The sequence below is a fragment of the Branchiostoma belcheri genome, unplaced genomic scaffold (genome assembly GCF_001625305.1).
Source record: "Branchiostoma belcheri isolate BF01 breed outbred unplaced genomic scaffold, Haploidv18h27 scaffold31, whole genome shotgun sequence".
NCBI classification, from domain to species: Eukaryota; Metazoa; Chordata; class Leptocardii; order Amphioxiformes; family Branchiostomatidae; genus Branchiostoma; species Branchiostoma belcheri.
In genome coordinates, this window is record NW_017803921.1 from 770,308 (window position 1) to 786,862 (window position 16,555).

The 16,555-nt window shown below is 45.6% G+C and overlaps 2 protein-coding genes and 1 pseudogene across 2 annotated transcripts; 2 read left to right on the forward strand and 1 right to left on the reverse strand.

Moving 5' to 3' along the window:
* Positions 1-195: 195 nt before the first annotated feature.
* On the reverse strand, positions 196-1,645 carry LOC109474438. The gene is made up of 2 exons (XM_019774732.1): positions 1,628-1,645; positions 196-1,218 (listed from the first exon to the last, which is right to left on the reverse strand). The coding sequence occupies exons 1-2, from the start codon at positions 1,643-1,645 to the stop codon at positions 433-435; spliced, it is 804 nt and encodes a 267-aa protein (XP_019630291.1). The 3' UTR covers positions 196-432.
* Positions 1,646-3,759: 2,114 nt separating this feature from the next.
* LOC109474439 lies at positions 3,760-7,114 on the forward strand. Its single transcript, XM_019774734.1, has 2 exons — positions 3,760-6,127; positions 6,160-7,114. Exons 1-2 carry the CDS (start codon positions 3,760-3,762, stop codon positions 6,783-6,785), a joined length of 2,994 nt encoding a protein of 997 aa, XP_019630293.1. The 3' UTR covers positions 6,786-7,114.
* Positions 7,115-11,107: 3,993 nt separating this feature from the next.
* Positions 11,108-13,935, forward strand: LOC109474440 (annotated as a pseudogene).
* Positions 13,936-16,555: the final 2,620 nt, after the last annotated feature.

Sequence of the window (16,555 nt, forward strand, 5' to 3'; positions counted from 1 at the left end):
TCAAAAGTTAATGCTGAAAAAACAAAAGCTAATGAGTTAAAGCTGGAAAACAAAAATGAAAAGTTAGAGCTGAAGATTCAAAACAAAAAGTTAATGCTGAAAAAAGAAAAGCTTGTGAGTTAAAAGATGGTAAACAAAAATGAAAAGTTAGAGCTGAAAATTCAAAACAAAAAGTTAATGCTGAAAAAGAAAAGCTTGTGAGTTAAAAGATGGTAAACAAAAATGAAAAGTTAGAGCTGAAAATTTAAAACAAAAGCCAAAAAGTTAATGCTGAAAAAAGAAAAGCTTGTGAGTTAAAAGATGGTAAACAAAAATGAAAAGTTAGAGCTGAAAATTTAAAACAAAAGACAAAAAGTTAATGCTGAAAAAAAAACAGAAGCTAATGAGTTAGAAATGGAAAACATGTTGGGTTGTACTTCCTCCATGCTGTCCCTATTGCTCGTCACGAACACGCATGTTTCTGAGTGCCAAGAACAAAGAAGCATGGAACATAAAGTTGTTAGGTGACATGTAGGCGAGCTGTGGTTGGATCCTGATGAGACCAGAGTTTGCTTGCTCATTCACCTGGGAGTTGATGGTCCGAATCTCTTCTCTAGTGGAATAACTGTCCATGCAGTACCCCAGTGAACAGCCAATGTGTCCCTTAAAGTGGAACCGGTCAACAACAAACATAGTCTTCTGAAAGAAGTGGGGCTCCCTATTCATCGCATACCTGTGAAGCTGACAGCTGTTATCATACACAACTACTCTAGGGGCCACCTTGAACCTTGTCCTCAAGATCTCAAACGGGTGATGAGGTGATTCACAGCTTCTCATGGCCTCAAAACCATAACAGACACCATGACGACAGAAGATAGTAAACAGCCCTGGAGTTAGTGTTGGGTGGCCATACGACTCTTTCCGGCAGCTGTCCTTCTCCCTGCACTTCCTTGCTTCATCCACAGCATACCTAGGAAGACCGCAGTGCTGAGGAAGGGAAGGGAAAAAAGAAAGAGTAGAAGGTCCAGGGGGAGTAGGATAACAATCTGGGGAAGGCTTCTCAACACCCTTGAAAGTCTGAATGAGAACTGTCCTGAGGGAGAGAACAAGAGTTGAAATGTCAGGAGGAATGCAGCCTGCTTTGGTGACACTGCTAAGGAAATCTGTCAGTACTGGTGCTTTCTTCTTCAGATAAAGGTCGTGTTCCCCGCCGCCGCCAGTCTGTATCGGCTTGAAAATCTGCAAAATTCGTCAAAATAATTATTACATGATTCAGACATTACAGTAGATATTAATTCTAAACAGTTGAGGTAATAATGATTGCTCAAATATCCATTCAGAAGGGACACAACATAACATAAAATTACTTGTCGGGGAAACGTCCAACTAGACGGGGAACTGCCGTGGGGGGGAAACGCCGTGGGGGGGAAACGACCTGATACCATTAGGTACAGTACTACATGTTCATTGTTTCCACTTCTTCCTACAGCCCTCCAAGTAAGTGCCTTAGTCAATATTGATGTTGAGTGAAATGCATTTTAGATTTTCTTCATCTGTCGTAACACTGAGTTTACATTTAAAACTTACAAGTTGAATGTGCCGCCAAAACTTACCGCATGGAATGCTGGGATACCTACACCCAAGCTACCCACGCCATGTCCGCCATCTTTGCTTTGTTCAAAATTATGGAGTGCCCACAGACTGTTGCAAGATTTCCATGTAATCTACGGACATCGTAAGCTAAACATTTGTAAATATGGAAAATAAAAGTTAATTTTAGTTAGGATCATTTTCATGTGCTAGCTAGAGATTCTGAAATTGAAGAAAAAAACCAAGCAATATTTTGTAATGCGTTGTCGACTTGTAACGTTACACTAACATTACATATTGTCTACGAGCGTGTATTGTACCCCAGTCGGTCAGACAATGTCAGAATTGACCCAGAACTTAATTTTTTGTAATATAAGAATATGTGTATTTTGATGATGTACATGTACATTTATCTGTAGCTTGTCTTCTACGTATCAAACGAAGCGATTTGCTACTCAGTTGTAGTAGTAACGTTACATTGAATACTTTGTAAACATATGAGGGAAATTGTGCTACATTGTAAATAAAGTTCACTTGCCATTGGTTAAACTGATCACTGTCTGCATTTCATTGTGTCACAATTTGCCATGAAGATCGGATGCATCGATAAGCCAGCCTTTTTTTACCGATACTTGTAAAAATCGATGAGTAAAAATCTATATCGGGCGGCAGGCTCCGGGCGGGCAGACACTGTTTTGTCTGTGAGTGCTGGTGAATTTCCCGTATGCGCAATGTCGGCTAAAATGGTCCAATTCCCGTTCGTGTAATTTGGTGACATTCCCGTCCGTATATGTACGGCGTACTCGGACGGTAGGGCCAGTGCTGGTGAATTTCCCGTACGCGAACAGACACTGTTTTGTCCGTGAGTGCTGGTGAATTTCCCGTACGCGCAATGTCGGCTAAACTGGTCTAATTCCCGTTCGTGTAATTTGGTGACATTCCCGTCCGTATACTTTAAGTATATGCCGTGTCAGTCCCCGAGTACGGCGTTCGCGGACGGTAGGGTCAGTGCTGGTGAATTTCCCGTACGCGAAATATCGGCTAAAATGGTCTAATTCCCGTTCGTGTAATTTGGTGACATTCCCGTCTGTATCCCCCAAAACTTGCGCGCACGGTCAGTCGTGAGTGGTGAAGTTCCCGTACGGGACTCGGCACTGCTAGGTGGAGAGATTCCCGTCCGCGGGAATTTCTCCCCCTCTATGGCACAGTTCCCGCACGGGAAACTCTCCGATTCCCGTAACCCAGCTTAGCTCGTCTGCTAGGTGAAACTTTACCAGTGGCGGGAAAAATAATCGGGCCTGTCCGGGATTCGAACTCGGGACCACGCGCGCCCTCTAGACCAACAGGCCAATGAACAGTTATAACAAACTTGGAGGAACAAATGTGGTTTTGCATTTATTCGTTTTCATGAATATTTCCGGATAGATTAATCCTAAATGTAACCTTACAGAACGTTAACATGCCAGGTTATCTTTACTGTTAAAGACCGTCAAATGTAAAGATGACAAGGATACATGACTGCCTGCTTTGTAGCAATATAAATACTTCTTAATGTAGTCCGTCATCAAAGATGCAACAGTTGTAGAAAAGTGGATCTGATTCTGTTACAAAATTAAGTTTAAAGGCGTTATAACTTGATGTAACTTTTCCCAGGGTGTCCCTTAGTAATAGTCCTTGACTAGGTGGGACACCCTGGCTTCTTTGTAAGCCAAATGAATAAATAAAAATGAACTTTTCCATTCGGATGTTTGGGCAAACGTTACACAACGTTGTAAAATTGTATATGCAGACTCTATATAATGCACTTGGGTTACAGTTTGAGATTCAGTGGTTAGTATTTTTTTCTTAATCACACCTCGACGCACCACACCTAACCTATCCCTCGTCAGCTATGATCAGGCTAAAAAAACATATAAGAACGTTTCGTCTGTATTTGCTATAAATATTCAAGTCAACAGGAAATTTAATTCTACGTACGTCGTGGTTATTGTTATGTATACACTCCGTGTGAGTGCGAGATGGTATTTTCATTTGAGGAGATTTCTGGCTGGGGAAAGGCTGGGGAAAAACTGCTCGGAAAAAGGTATAGAGGCTTCGTCCATTCTTCATGTTTTCTTGACTCTGTGGGTGAGTGTCCAAGATCTATCTGAAGACTTAACTTGGTCGTCTTCGGATGCCGTGACTCTTGAGATGGCGCACTCCAGTCTGCTTGGTTTGGTCGTATTTTTGACATGGAGCGGAGCAGGCCACACAGCCTCCTACCCGAACCTGGAGTGTTGTTGTTCGACTAAGATGTACACGTACGAAGGGAACTTTAGGGACGATACTACCCAGCTAACGTGCTCCAAAGCCTATTCTTTACACTCCATCCCAAAACCTTTACCAACCGGTCTGAAACGATTCGAAATATGGAATCAGAACATCCCAAATATCACACCGGGGGACTTTCCTAGTCTCCAATATTTGGAGATATTGACTATATTTGAGAGCCAAGTTGTGACCATCCAACCACGGTCATTTCAAACCTTACCGAATCTGTCACAACTCTCCATAACCAAGAACAAGATCACCCGCTTAGAGGCCGAGACATTCAGGGGACTGACCAAACTGGAATCCCTGAAGTTGAACATTAACCGGCTACACTACATTGATGACGCGGCATTTGTTGGACTCGCCAGACTACGCAAGCTTTCCCTGAGCAGCAACTGTCTTTCCAGCATTCCGCAGGGGACATATCAGTCCCCCTGGCCTCTAGAGTTCACGATGACGTTTAATCCTTTAACGTCACTCATCGCACCTGAAGAGCTGAAGCACGTCTCACGTCTGGTTTTGGCTCAAAACGGTCTCCCGTGTGACTGTAAGCTGCGCGATATGAAGAGATGGACTAGAAACAAGCAGTGGATCATCAAGTGTGGCACTTACCCGTACAAGAGAATCCAAACGTTGTCTCTGGACGATCTGAAGTGTGACTACAAGGTGTCTGTGTCCTCAGACTACGGGACGGTTACAGGTAACGTTTCGCTCACCTGTCAGACAGACTGTCAGGAAGGTCTAGATCTGACGTTCTCTTGGATCGCTCCAAATGGAGACCTTCTGTCGTCAACCCGCGAGTACTCCAGAGCCTACACCGACGTGAGAGAATCGTACTGTAAGGAAACACCCGTCACCAGACGTGAAACAAAGAAAACGTGCTACTCCGTGCTGCACATCTCCACACTCCGTCGCGGGATGGAAGGTCGGTACACTTGCCTGGTTACGGCCAATCATGCTAACGCCGCGAGTGCGTCCACTGTGCTCACTGTCGCTAGCACCGAGCCTCCAAACGAACTCCAGAAAGCAACAAACGAGACGAGCACAAGAACCTACACGTACACGTACGCCTCTCAGTCCCAAACGACATGTACACCTACTTGGGATGCAACGACAGCCATGGGAGGCAAAGGTGTCGAAACGGAGGCCGCTACATCCAGCCCTGGCCGTGGACTATCTCCGATGCAACTTGTCCTGGTTGGACTGGCGCCTGTCGTTGGATGCTCCGTTATCGTGATGGTGATAGCTGTTTGTGTGAGCAAGTGTAAAGGAGACCGTCAGCGGGACAACGCCAATGGACACAGGAGAAGATACTACGGCAACGATGACCAGATCTCAGACACGGACTCAGCAGCCAGAGGGGTCAGCTACGAAAATGACGACCAATTTTCGGACACAGAAGGGAAAAACGGAGTTCATTATGAAAACGACGACCAATTTTCGGACACAGGCGTTGGAAAGAGAAACGAATACGAAAACGACGACCGGTTTTCTGACAGGGACTGCACACACGGAGGTCAGTATGAAAACAACGACCAGTTTTCTGATGATGACGATGATGTTGCGAGCAAGCATCCGCGCCGGACAGTCCCTCAAAACTTGCCCTGTAAGAAACCAGGGAAGACACCTTCCCTTGCCAAGGCTGAAAGTGACCGACCTCGTCGCAACCAGAAAGTGACAAGGGATAGGCCCAGAGTCAAGAGTAACGTGTTACGTGTACTTGCAGACGTTCACGCTCAAGCACAAGCAAACGGACAATATGACAACGACAACAAAGCAACAGGACTCTGCAACACTGCCAATGCGACAAGGAGCAGGCCCAAAGCCAAGAGTAATGTGTTACGCGTACTCGCCGAAGTCCACGCTCAAGCCCAAGCGAGTGGGCACTACGACAACGATACGAACGCCTCTGGAATCATCAAAAGTAAGGCCACGACATCTTCGGACAATGTGGCGTCAGACGGCGGTCAATATGACAACGAGAGACCAGTCACAGATTCAGTCACAACGCCGGCGTCAGAAGCCACCAAACGAAGTGATGACGGGAGCGACTCAGACATGACGCTCCCTACCCATTCTCCAGGAGAAGACACTGGGAATGGAGAAAAGACACAATCTGAGGGAAAAGCGGACGACAGGAACATTACATCCACCTCTGCATGTGCTGATGATGTGTCAGACAACGACTATATAACGTTTCCTGGGGAGGAAAATGTTGACGGGAAAACAGGAAAAAGAAAGGACGCAAGTCAGACTTAGACACGGCTTTATCCAACGCAGAACAAGAGGGTGCTCACACCAATGTAACGTTTCCTGGAGAGGAAAATGACGAAGAATGGCAAAAAGAGGCAGAAAAGAAAGGTGAACACACGCCAGACATAGACACTGATTCGTCCAACGCAGAGGACAATAGTGACCACACCTATGTGACGTTTCCTGCGGAGGAAAATGATGAAAACGAACGAGAAACAGAACGCCCAAATGGTCAAGCGTCAGACTTAGATGTTGTGCCGATCAACTCAGACGACATTTCTGATCACGTTTACGTGACATTTCCTGAGACAGAAAATGCAAAGGAAGACGAAAATGAAACAAAACCTCAAGAAGGGCACATGCTTGACTCAGAAACTGATTCGTCCAACATAGAGGAGGACAGCTCTGACCACTTCTATGTGACGTTTCCTGGCCATGGGGAGGAAAATGATGAAAAACAGCAAGGACCGTCAGGAAAAATGGACGAACCCGTGTCGGACTTAGACACTGCTTCGTCCAACACAGAGGAGAACTCGGGCCACGCCTATGTGACGTCATCTGGGGAGGAAAATGACGAAGAAACAGCAAAGAGAGGCAGGGAAGACGGTCGGACATGCGTCAAACTTACACAGCTTTATTTCACACAGAAGTAACACGTGTAAAAACAGGGAAATACAGGTGACCTTATCTGACCAGGACTTACAACATACAATGTAATGCATGTCTGTGTAATAGTCTCAAAGAATGTAAAAGTGAGGGTTGTTACAAATTTGCACAAAAACAGTTAGATTATTAACATTCTGTATCAGCCATTCGAGATGGAAGGATGCCTACTACACACCAGCCATGTGAGAAATGTCGGATCTGAGTCACGACTTGTTTTGAACACCCTAACAACATTCTGAGTGACAGACTAATTTCTAACCTTTACATTACGTTACGTGTGATGAATAGTACAACGGTGTAGCTATGGCGGTACAAGAGTATACTGATGGCGTTTTATAATCAAAGTTTGTTTTCTCAATTAAGTGTGAGGTAAACGTATGTATGGATTGTTTTTCTTAATACGATGAAAAAAATACAGCACTTACAATAACAGAACATTTACATGTGATACAGTGACGAATTAGTATCTAAAATCATATACAAATCTATGAATGTTATAGATGGCGGATCGAGCGTTATGTAGAAAACGCAATTGAGATTCAAGTCTGAAAATGTTACAAAATCAACATGAAGTGTGATGAGACTAGTTGCAAAGTCTTTATTGTTATTATGAATAAAGCAATGTTTGAACACGGATTTTCTTATGGTCATTGCAGGAACACTAGAAAAGACGCAGACATTTCAAGACAAAGAATGTAGGCCATAGTTCGTGGATGATTTCCATAACCGCTTTGTCTACTGCATTCGTGACATTGTTAGCGTCATGCAGGGTCTAAGGCCTTTTACTCCAAGAGGGCACAGTCATCATAGGAAGGGTCCGGGAAAACATGGCACAGATTGAGAAAATGGCATAGTAGACCAGTAGAAATAAACAAACTCTTGTCTCTCTCTCTCTTCGACTCTTACTCGAAATATGGGAAGATTGGCAAGGCTGGGGTGATGCAAAGACACTAAGTACGTGCCATAGAGCACAGGAGAGATAATGAGTAATAAGTTTGACCCGGGTGTGTCGGTGTAGTCATACTACTCGTCGGGTAAGCAGCCACGTGGCCACAGGCTCTAATTATGCAGGTCGTCTGCATTCTTAACAAACATCGCCGTAACCGTCGGCTGGATAACTGAGTCCGTCCGAGAGATTTTGCAGATCTCTGGACTGACTTTGCAGACGTATCTCGTCTTCTGTGCCGCCTTTTTCTTGGGGTGTTGCCTCCTGAAGCGCTGAAGAAACCTGCCTCCCTACCCGGCAGGACGCGTGCTTGTTCTCGGGCACCTCCTCGCCTTGGGCCGAGCGCCTCACCTCAAGCTGACGGCGTGGAGGCGGCAGTACGGGGACGTCTTCACCGTCAGGATGGGGATGAAAGATGTGGTGGTTCTGAACGGCTACACTGCCGTCAAGGACTACCCTTCATAAGGTCACTACGTCTTTTTCTAACTTTGCATAAATGGCCCCTTCATTTGAAAATTGCCACATATCATAAGTGAGAGTTAACTTTTTGACCTAGTGGCAGTCCTTTTCGGCCATGCGCCAGGGGGTATATACTGAAATATCAGATTATGTTCTGTTTACTGTGTGTTTGAGTGGATGGGCGTATTTTCTATTTTCGTTGATCCAGGTAATAGTGAACCTTTACTCCCTCCACATGGACCCCGTCTACTGGCCTGATCCGGACCGGTTCGACCCCGGAAGGTTTCTGGACGCGGAAGGGAACGTCATCAACAAGCCTGAGTCTTTCCTGCCCTTTTCAGGAGGTACTTATCAGCTTTAAATAGGCCTTTGATTCCTTGGACCTTTGTATCAGCCCTAGACAAATAAACAAATAGAGATATAATCACCACAAGAATGTTACAGAGGATCATGACGGTTGGCTGATTTTACTACTCGGAATTCTTTATTTCCAGGCCGACGTGTGTGTCTTGGGGAGCAGCTGGCCAGGATGGAGCTTTTCCTGTTCTTCTCGACCCTGCTGCAGTCCTTCACCTTCCGGCCGCCAGAGGACGCTCCTCGTCCAACCACTGAGGGCGTCTTTGGTATAACGCTGAGACCGCATCCGTTCAAGCTCTGTGCGATCCCTCGCTAGTGTTTTTGGCCAGATGTACGAGAAATGACGTCACTCAACTGAGTTTTCTACTTAACATCAAGATGAAAATTAGCTTGTGATAGCAGAGAAATAGTAACTGTAGTCTGTATTTAGTTTGGCATGCAGGTGTGAAGAAAAGGGAAAATATCAAACGTCGTATCAGGTTGCTCGCTCAGCAGTAGATACACATATGCATGTCTATAACATAATGGTATTTCAAAGAGTTGGGATGACTCAATATCAAAGGTGTAACGTTACGGCATGCTAATTCATAATGTGAGATGTCTACAGCTTTCTTCATACTGTAACTGTACCACGAATACGTACGCTTATTTGTTTCAGTCAGAGCAGACACAGTTGTTTGGATCTGCTGAAGAAAAGACCGTGAAATAACTACTGATTGCTCGTGGGATAAGGCCGACCATTGGCCCGGACTGGTTTGTTTTAAGAACGGTTTCGGAAAAGGTCACAAAAATAGAGAAGTGGGAAACATGGGATGATAATATCTCTGAATTGAGCCACATTACCCTAGCCAAGCCTAGGCGGTAGCACATGAAAGGCAAGGGAAATACGAAGTACTATGCTTAGCCGTAAAGTGCCCCACGACATCCCTAGCCAGGGACCGGTAGGCGTATTCAGCACCAAGGACAGGACAAACTATCCCAATTTGTGTCATTGACAAACGCTATTCCCACGCCTGGGGAGCGCGATCAGCTGTTGATAACTCGTATATCAACTCTGTTGCTGGTGTAGGATGTCCAGGGAACCAGACGAGTGAAGAAATAAAGAAAACCCGTGGAAATTGTGTGTGTGTAAGATTTCATTTCTTCTCACATCCTTGACTATCTTACGTTCTGTTACGGTATCCAAGACCATTTATGATAGTTTTCACCCTCTTGTTAGTTGTCACCACACACATTACCACTATAATTCTTATTGTAATTGCCACAATACTCTCATTTTATCTAATTTTAAGTTTTCTACTGTGCAATTTTCTTTGTTTTATAGCAAAGTTAGTTTGTTTATTGGTTCCATCCAGCCGTAACCCGAGCCCGTTGCCGGGCAACCTGATTGTTCGAACAATCGTGACGTCACGTCTGGTACAATCTTGACAACTGAGCCGGAGTGCGGTCGGGAGTACATCGCTCTCCCACAAAACTCCCATTTCTAGCTGCCATTCGGCGTTTTGACGGCCAAAAAGTTCCGTAAATTTCATTTACCCCTACTTCTAACTACTGCAACCATGGGACCGGGTTAACTTACTCAGAATCGGAGATATCGGCGTCAAAAGGACGACCTTTTGACGTGAGAGAGTTCTGGGGGGCCGCCATCTTGAATACAGCAAGTGTTGACACCGAAGAGTCAACAAAAGCAACAAGCAGTGAAAACCGTTATGACAGCCTAAAATAAGAAGACCGTAGAGTCAAAGAAAACTACATAACCCACCATACCACCATCTACAGTAACTTCACATGTCCAGCACAAGTTAGCAGATTTAGATTGAAGTAAAGGTAAGTAGTTTTTTCATCAAAAAGTTGCGGCACTTTGAAAAGTGTGGTAGAACAAAATCGTGAACACCTAGAGCCTAGAGGCTCGTCTTGTTTTCTTCACAGAAAGCTGACTTAAAGGGGTTTCGGTGGAGAATTAGGATACAGAAAAGACTTTGAGGAGTAAACTTTGGTCAGAAAATTTGCCCGTAGTGTTGAAGTATATAATCTCCTACGTTTCAAGAAAAGTGCAAAAAGACTTCGTAATTTATAGTTGTGCAAGACCACAGAAAAGGGTGCCTATATTATTGTGTTGATGAACTTGATTAGATTGTTTAGAACTTGATTAGATAGTAAGACATTGTCATGGTATATCTAAGCAGAAAAAGTTGATATTCTGGTTGAAATTGTATTCTGCTTTTCACCTTAAGCCAAGTCAGCGTAGGTACTATTTCTCTGATTCTAGAGGAAGAGTTAGAAGGCAATATTGACAAGCATGTTAGGAAGGAAGGGTTTTTACTGTAAATATACAGAGGTTTTCAAGACTTAAACGTCATTACTAGACTTGTTTCTTTCTCAGTACTAGATTTTTTTTATACTAGGCACCTGTAGATTGTAAATATTACAAGTGACGAGAGAGAGAAAGAAAGAAACAGTTCCTTAAAAGTTCCTTTAAATTTTCTAGAACTACTAGTGTAAGATTGCAGATTTTTTTGTTATTGCAGACACCTACCCTGGTCATGCACCATGTACAGAAGACTTAAAGAGGTTGTTGCATCCCACCCGGCCTATCGTGTCCCCGCCCCTCCCCCTAAACCTATGCCAATCAGCCAGGCATCCTTGGGTCTACAGACCCGCAAAACCCAGCGAAGCCGCCACGAGGCCCCCCACGTCAGTGTCAACAAACAGCCATCAGTGCTGAGTGCAGAAGCCTACTGTGTCCCCGCCCCTCCCCCTAAACCTACGCCAATCAGCCAGGCATCCTTGGGTCTACAGACCCGCAAAACCCAGCGAAGCCGCCGCGAGGCCTCCCTTGTCAGTGTCAACAAACAGCCATCAGTGCTGAGTGCAGAAGGCCGTCATGTCCCTGCCCCTCCCCCAAAACCTATGCCAGTGGATCAGGCATCTCTGGATCTACAGCCGCAAACAAGCAAAGCCCGCCGCAGTCGCCGTGAGGCCCCCAAGGTCTGCATGAACAACCAGGCATTGGCGCTGAGTGCAGAAGACTACCATGTCCCTGTCCCTCCCCCAAAACCTACACCAGAGGAGCAGGCATCCCTGGATCTACAGCGGCAAACAAGCAAAGCCCGCCGCAGTCGCCGCGAGGCCCCCAAGGTCAGCATGAACAACCAGACATCGGCGCTGAGTGCAGAAGCCTACCATGTCCCTGCCCCTCCACCAAAACCTACGCCTGTGGATCAGGCATCCCTGGGTCTACAGCGGCAAACAGGCAAAGCCCGCTGCAGTCGCCGCGAGGTCCCCCGGGTCAACGAAAACAAGCAGGCGTTGGCACTGAGTGCAGAAGGCCTTCACATCCCCGCCCCTCCACCTAAACCTACTCCAGTGGATCAGGCATCCCTGGATCTACAGCGGCAACAAGCAAAGCCCGCCGCAGTCGCCGAGAGGCCCCCAAGGTCAGCATGAACAACCAGACATCGGCGCTGAGTGCAGAAGCCTACCATGTCCCCGCCCCTCCCCCAAAACCTACGCCAGTTGATCAGGCATCTCTGGGTCTAAAGCGGCAAACAGGCAAAGCCAGCCGCAGTCACCGTAAGGCCCCTTACGTGCACGTCAGTGGAAACAACAACGCGTCAACCCTGTGTGCAGAAGCTGACCTGGAGCTGAGCTTAGGATACAAGCCACTGTACGTTCCACCGGGAGGACTCTCACAGGACCAGCCAAACAGGTACATCCAGTGCAAAAATATCTCATCCTTAAGCGTGATCCCACATTCTGACTCTAGTGAAGAACCTTTAGCCCATTTCTCATACTTTAAGTGATTACACATTGAATTATATAGTGATGATTAAGGTTATCATAATTCTTAGATTCTGTCTAGGGACCTTAGACTCCTATAACTTACTTAAATTCATACATACTTTCCTTTTTGTGTCTAAAGGTATTCGCGAGCATCGCCTACATTTGAGGAGCTGGGCCAAGCCCTGGAAGACCATGCCGACAGGATCTTCTACCAGAAATATCAGACGGAAATGTTCGGCGAGGACCTCAGCTCCTCAAAGCTACCGGCCAAGAAACGGGGTACAAAAGTCACTGCGATGGAGAAAGTCTACCAACTGGAGCAGGAGCGCCACAACGCCGTGCCTTTCAACGATGAAGAGCAGCTTCTCCGAGCGGCGTACACTACCGCCATGTTCGGGGATGACCTGTCTGCTCCATCCGCAGCCCGTAGAGTGCCTGTACAGCCCAGCCTGGTGGGAGCGCGGAACCACTACGCCCGCCATGAGCAGGAGGTGACAAGGGTTGAGAAGCCGCGGCCCCAGAGGTATCCTGAACCTGATGTGTACATCACCGTGGAGGACGCAGACTACCGTGCTGCCCAGAGGCTGAAGCGAGAAGCTGCCAAGAAGCGCTCCTCTGAGAGGACTGGTAAGAGTTTGCAAACTTTGTGTTTAAGTTTATGTAGTTCTATTCCAAACTCTGTTTTTCAGCCCTTTGACATAAGATGGACCAGGAAGGATCTTAGGAATTGTTTGAAATCATTTTTTTCTTTTTCCTTGAACTTTATTTTTTCAGGCAGGAACAGTATGGAGATACCTGACATTGATTTTGATCACCTTCTACTTCTCAAGTCTTAACCAATCTGCGACAAACGTTTTTTCCTTGAAGCTATACTGCATTCTTATTCAACCTGCTCCATTTTTTGTCCCACAGCCTCCAAGCTGTCCCTGCAGGCCCCACAGCACCACAGTCTGACTGGGAGGAGAACTGCAGCAGGTGACATCACATCTGAGCAACAATTGGAGTCCTTGGTGAGTATCAGTGCATGTTGACTGGTTGATATTTTGTACAACAAAAAATCCCTATCATCAACTTGAAGTTACGTTGACAATATCCTTTTGAACTGCACCCTTTTTTCCCGACAAGTGTCTTACATGCAGCCAGTATTTATGATTTGAAAATAAACTTTATACCTAAACACTTCTCCATTTCTGTCACCAACAGCTGATGGAGCCCAGGCCTCCCATGGCTGCGAAGCCCGACTCTGACCAGTCTGCCAGGGCACGAGCGTGGCACCAGAAGAGGGCTCAGCACCGGACCAGAGACAGCCGCCTCCTGAAGCGCCGCTGTGAGAGTCCGAGCGGCCCGGCACGTAAACACTAAGTCCACAGGTCGCCCTGATGTCCCTTATTGTGCACATGGTGGTTCACAAACACTGAACAACTCACAGGTCTAAAGTTTAGTTTTCACAGAAACCCCTGGTATAAACCTCACCATTCCCCTTTGTTGGTCAAAATCCTTCCTCTACATAAAAGTATCTGTCCATGGACAGTGTTATTGCACATTTTTCCACTTACAAAAATTCATATTCTTCCATGAAATGACTTACAATTTCTGACCATTCAACTTTAGCAGAATTTAAGACAAACTAGATGCAATTAGTTACATGTGCCTTTGTTGAAGGATAGAGTAAGAAACGGGGGGTGGGGGGTGGGGGTGGGGGGCGAAAAACCACCAACCTGCACATAAGGGACGCATCAGGGCCACACAGTCTGACTAGAGGAATGTCCACAGCACACACAGAAATATGCCTGAAACTTTTATCTTATAACAGGCCTCTTACACCAGTGCAGTGGACACTCTGATAGTCATGTAGTAGTTACAGGGTTGTGTTTGACTGTTGTTGCATCCAGCAAAGTAATATACTATATAAGTTACAACATATTATAAAGCAGCCAACTAATTAAAACTTAATAACTAGCAATACCGGAGAAAGTGATGGGTGAAAAGAACCAGGACCCATGAACCACTATGCCACATCACGTGTCCATGTATATGTCAAACGTCTAGGACGGAAACAAAAGAAACCAGCTTTGAGACAATTACCAGTAATCAAAATTATCATGGACAAATTTTTCTGCAATAGCGTTCAAACACACCCTACTTAAGTACCTGGACTTTAAGTTTGTAGAGCTCAGCTAAAGAGTTCTTAAAGTGCCATATTTTAAGCAGTTACTGTAGTAGTCTGCTGATCCAAAGGGAGGCCAACAGGAGTGTGGCCCGCACACAGCAAATAACCTTTACCTCTCCGGTAGGGGCTGTAGGTCCTGAAAGAGGGGGTTTCCCTTTGGGGTGTGTGTGGCTAAGAAGTAGTGATCTACTGTATGTATAATGGTGGATCAATCACACCCAAGACTGTAACAACAAGGGTGGATCACCTTTTAAGACTACTTTTAATGTGAGTCACTGAGTCCTGCTGGTCAGGACTTAGTCCATGTGCACGTTATAATTAGGCTGCACCAAAGTTGAGAAAAGACCGGCTGGGCTACATGTATATGCATGCCTGAGCCCTTTTAAACTAAAAAGAGAGTGAAAACTCTTATTTGAAGACCCCTTGAGATAACGTAATTTAGGGGAATTTTTAGAGAAACTGGTGAAAAACTGTTCTGGTGAAATGTCCTTTGTGGACAGTTTCTCAGTTCTACGTCAGCTTAAACTGAGAACTAGGAACCTATATTGTAAGTACAGTAGAGCAATGATTTTTAAATGATGCGCCTAATTCCCAACATACTTGTATCAGAATTAGAGCGATAAAAAAACCTCAACACTGCTAATAGAACGATTGAAGACACCAGGAGTAGAGCAGGTTGAGGTGCACTCTGTTGTGTGATCCTGAGCACCCAAATTTGCGCTAGATTGTATGGTAGAGTGCAGGAAGGCAGTCAGATAATGCTTCCAATACACGACTTGGTAAGGACTCTGAAGTAAAACTTATTGTGTAGTATACAACAAGCCAATTGAAGTAAAAAGAAGCTAAGTAAGAACAAGCTAAAGATAAAACTTAACTCTCAGCTGACTGTTCAGTGCTGCTCTCTACAGCTCTCTGGTGTGTCCTGATCATGTTGGACCACACTAGAGAGCCGGCATGCTATGGGTTTCCATAGCACTGCCCTGTCTGGCCAATCCGATAACACCACAGGATTGCTACTGTAATGCCGTAGACAGTACAGCCAGCGACGTGCACACATGCACATGTGTTGGTTTCCTTGTTCCAGTATTGGCCCTGTTACTGGACAGGAAGCCAGCCATGTTACACTCACCTGCATTTACACGAATGTTTGGTCCCTGCCCGGAATTTTGGCCCAAGTTCTGGGCAGGCGACCAAACATGCAACATACACCTTCTCACCCACACAAGTTCAGCAAACAGACTCTACATGTAGGAGGCAGAGCAGCACTGGCAGTCAGCAACCTGCTACATTATAAACAAAAAGTGTCATCCAGAAACATGTATCAAACAAATTTATTTTCATTGCTGTTTTAAATCAAACTGCTTAACAATTTTTGACTTTATTGATATTCTATTTCATTCCACTGCCTAAAGCTCATTTGGGCTTAAGTCCCACAAATAATTATCTTGAATCCTCCCCCAAAACATTCTATTGTTTCGTTTTTTTAAACATCTCTAGTAAACTACTTTATTTCTGAAATACTACATGTAAATATGGACTTTAACACCGATTGTTAGGGCAAATCAGGGCAACACCACTCCAGTTAACCGGACCAGACAGTACTCGACACTGCAGCTGGGTGGGGAAGGGGCGGGCGGGGTCAACCCCACAGACGGCCGACGCTCGGCCCTGCTTACTACCTCTACCTCCTCTACTGCACCATCTGGCGGACATGACTCTGTAGTCTGGGGAGTTGACGTCGGGAATCGGGTCCCATCCTCCCCGGACCCCACAGTCATGTCCGCTTGTCAGCAGTGGGGGAGGTAGGGCTAGTCCGCGGGGCCTTGTGTCTGTGCTGTCTGTGTGGGGAGATCTTGTACCAATCTGGAACTGCCCTGGCTGAAGTGGAAATGTACTGTGTGGCCCTCTCCAACTGAAGTGGGTTTGCCTCATGTGTGCCATCTGTGACGAAATATTTTCATGTAGCATCTTCTGTTTTTTGTTCCTCCCTATATTTTTGTTGGCAGTCAAGATGAAATCCAGACCACTATTCCCTCAAAACA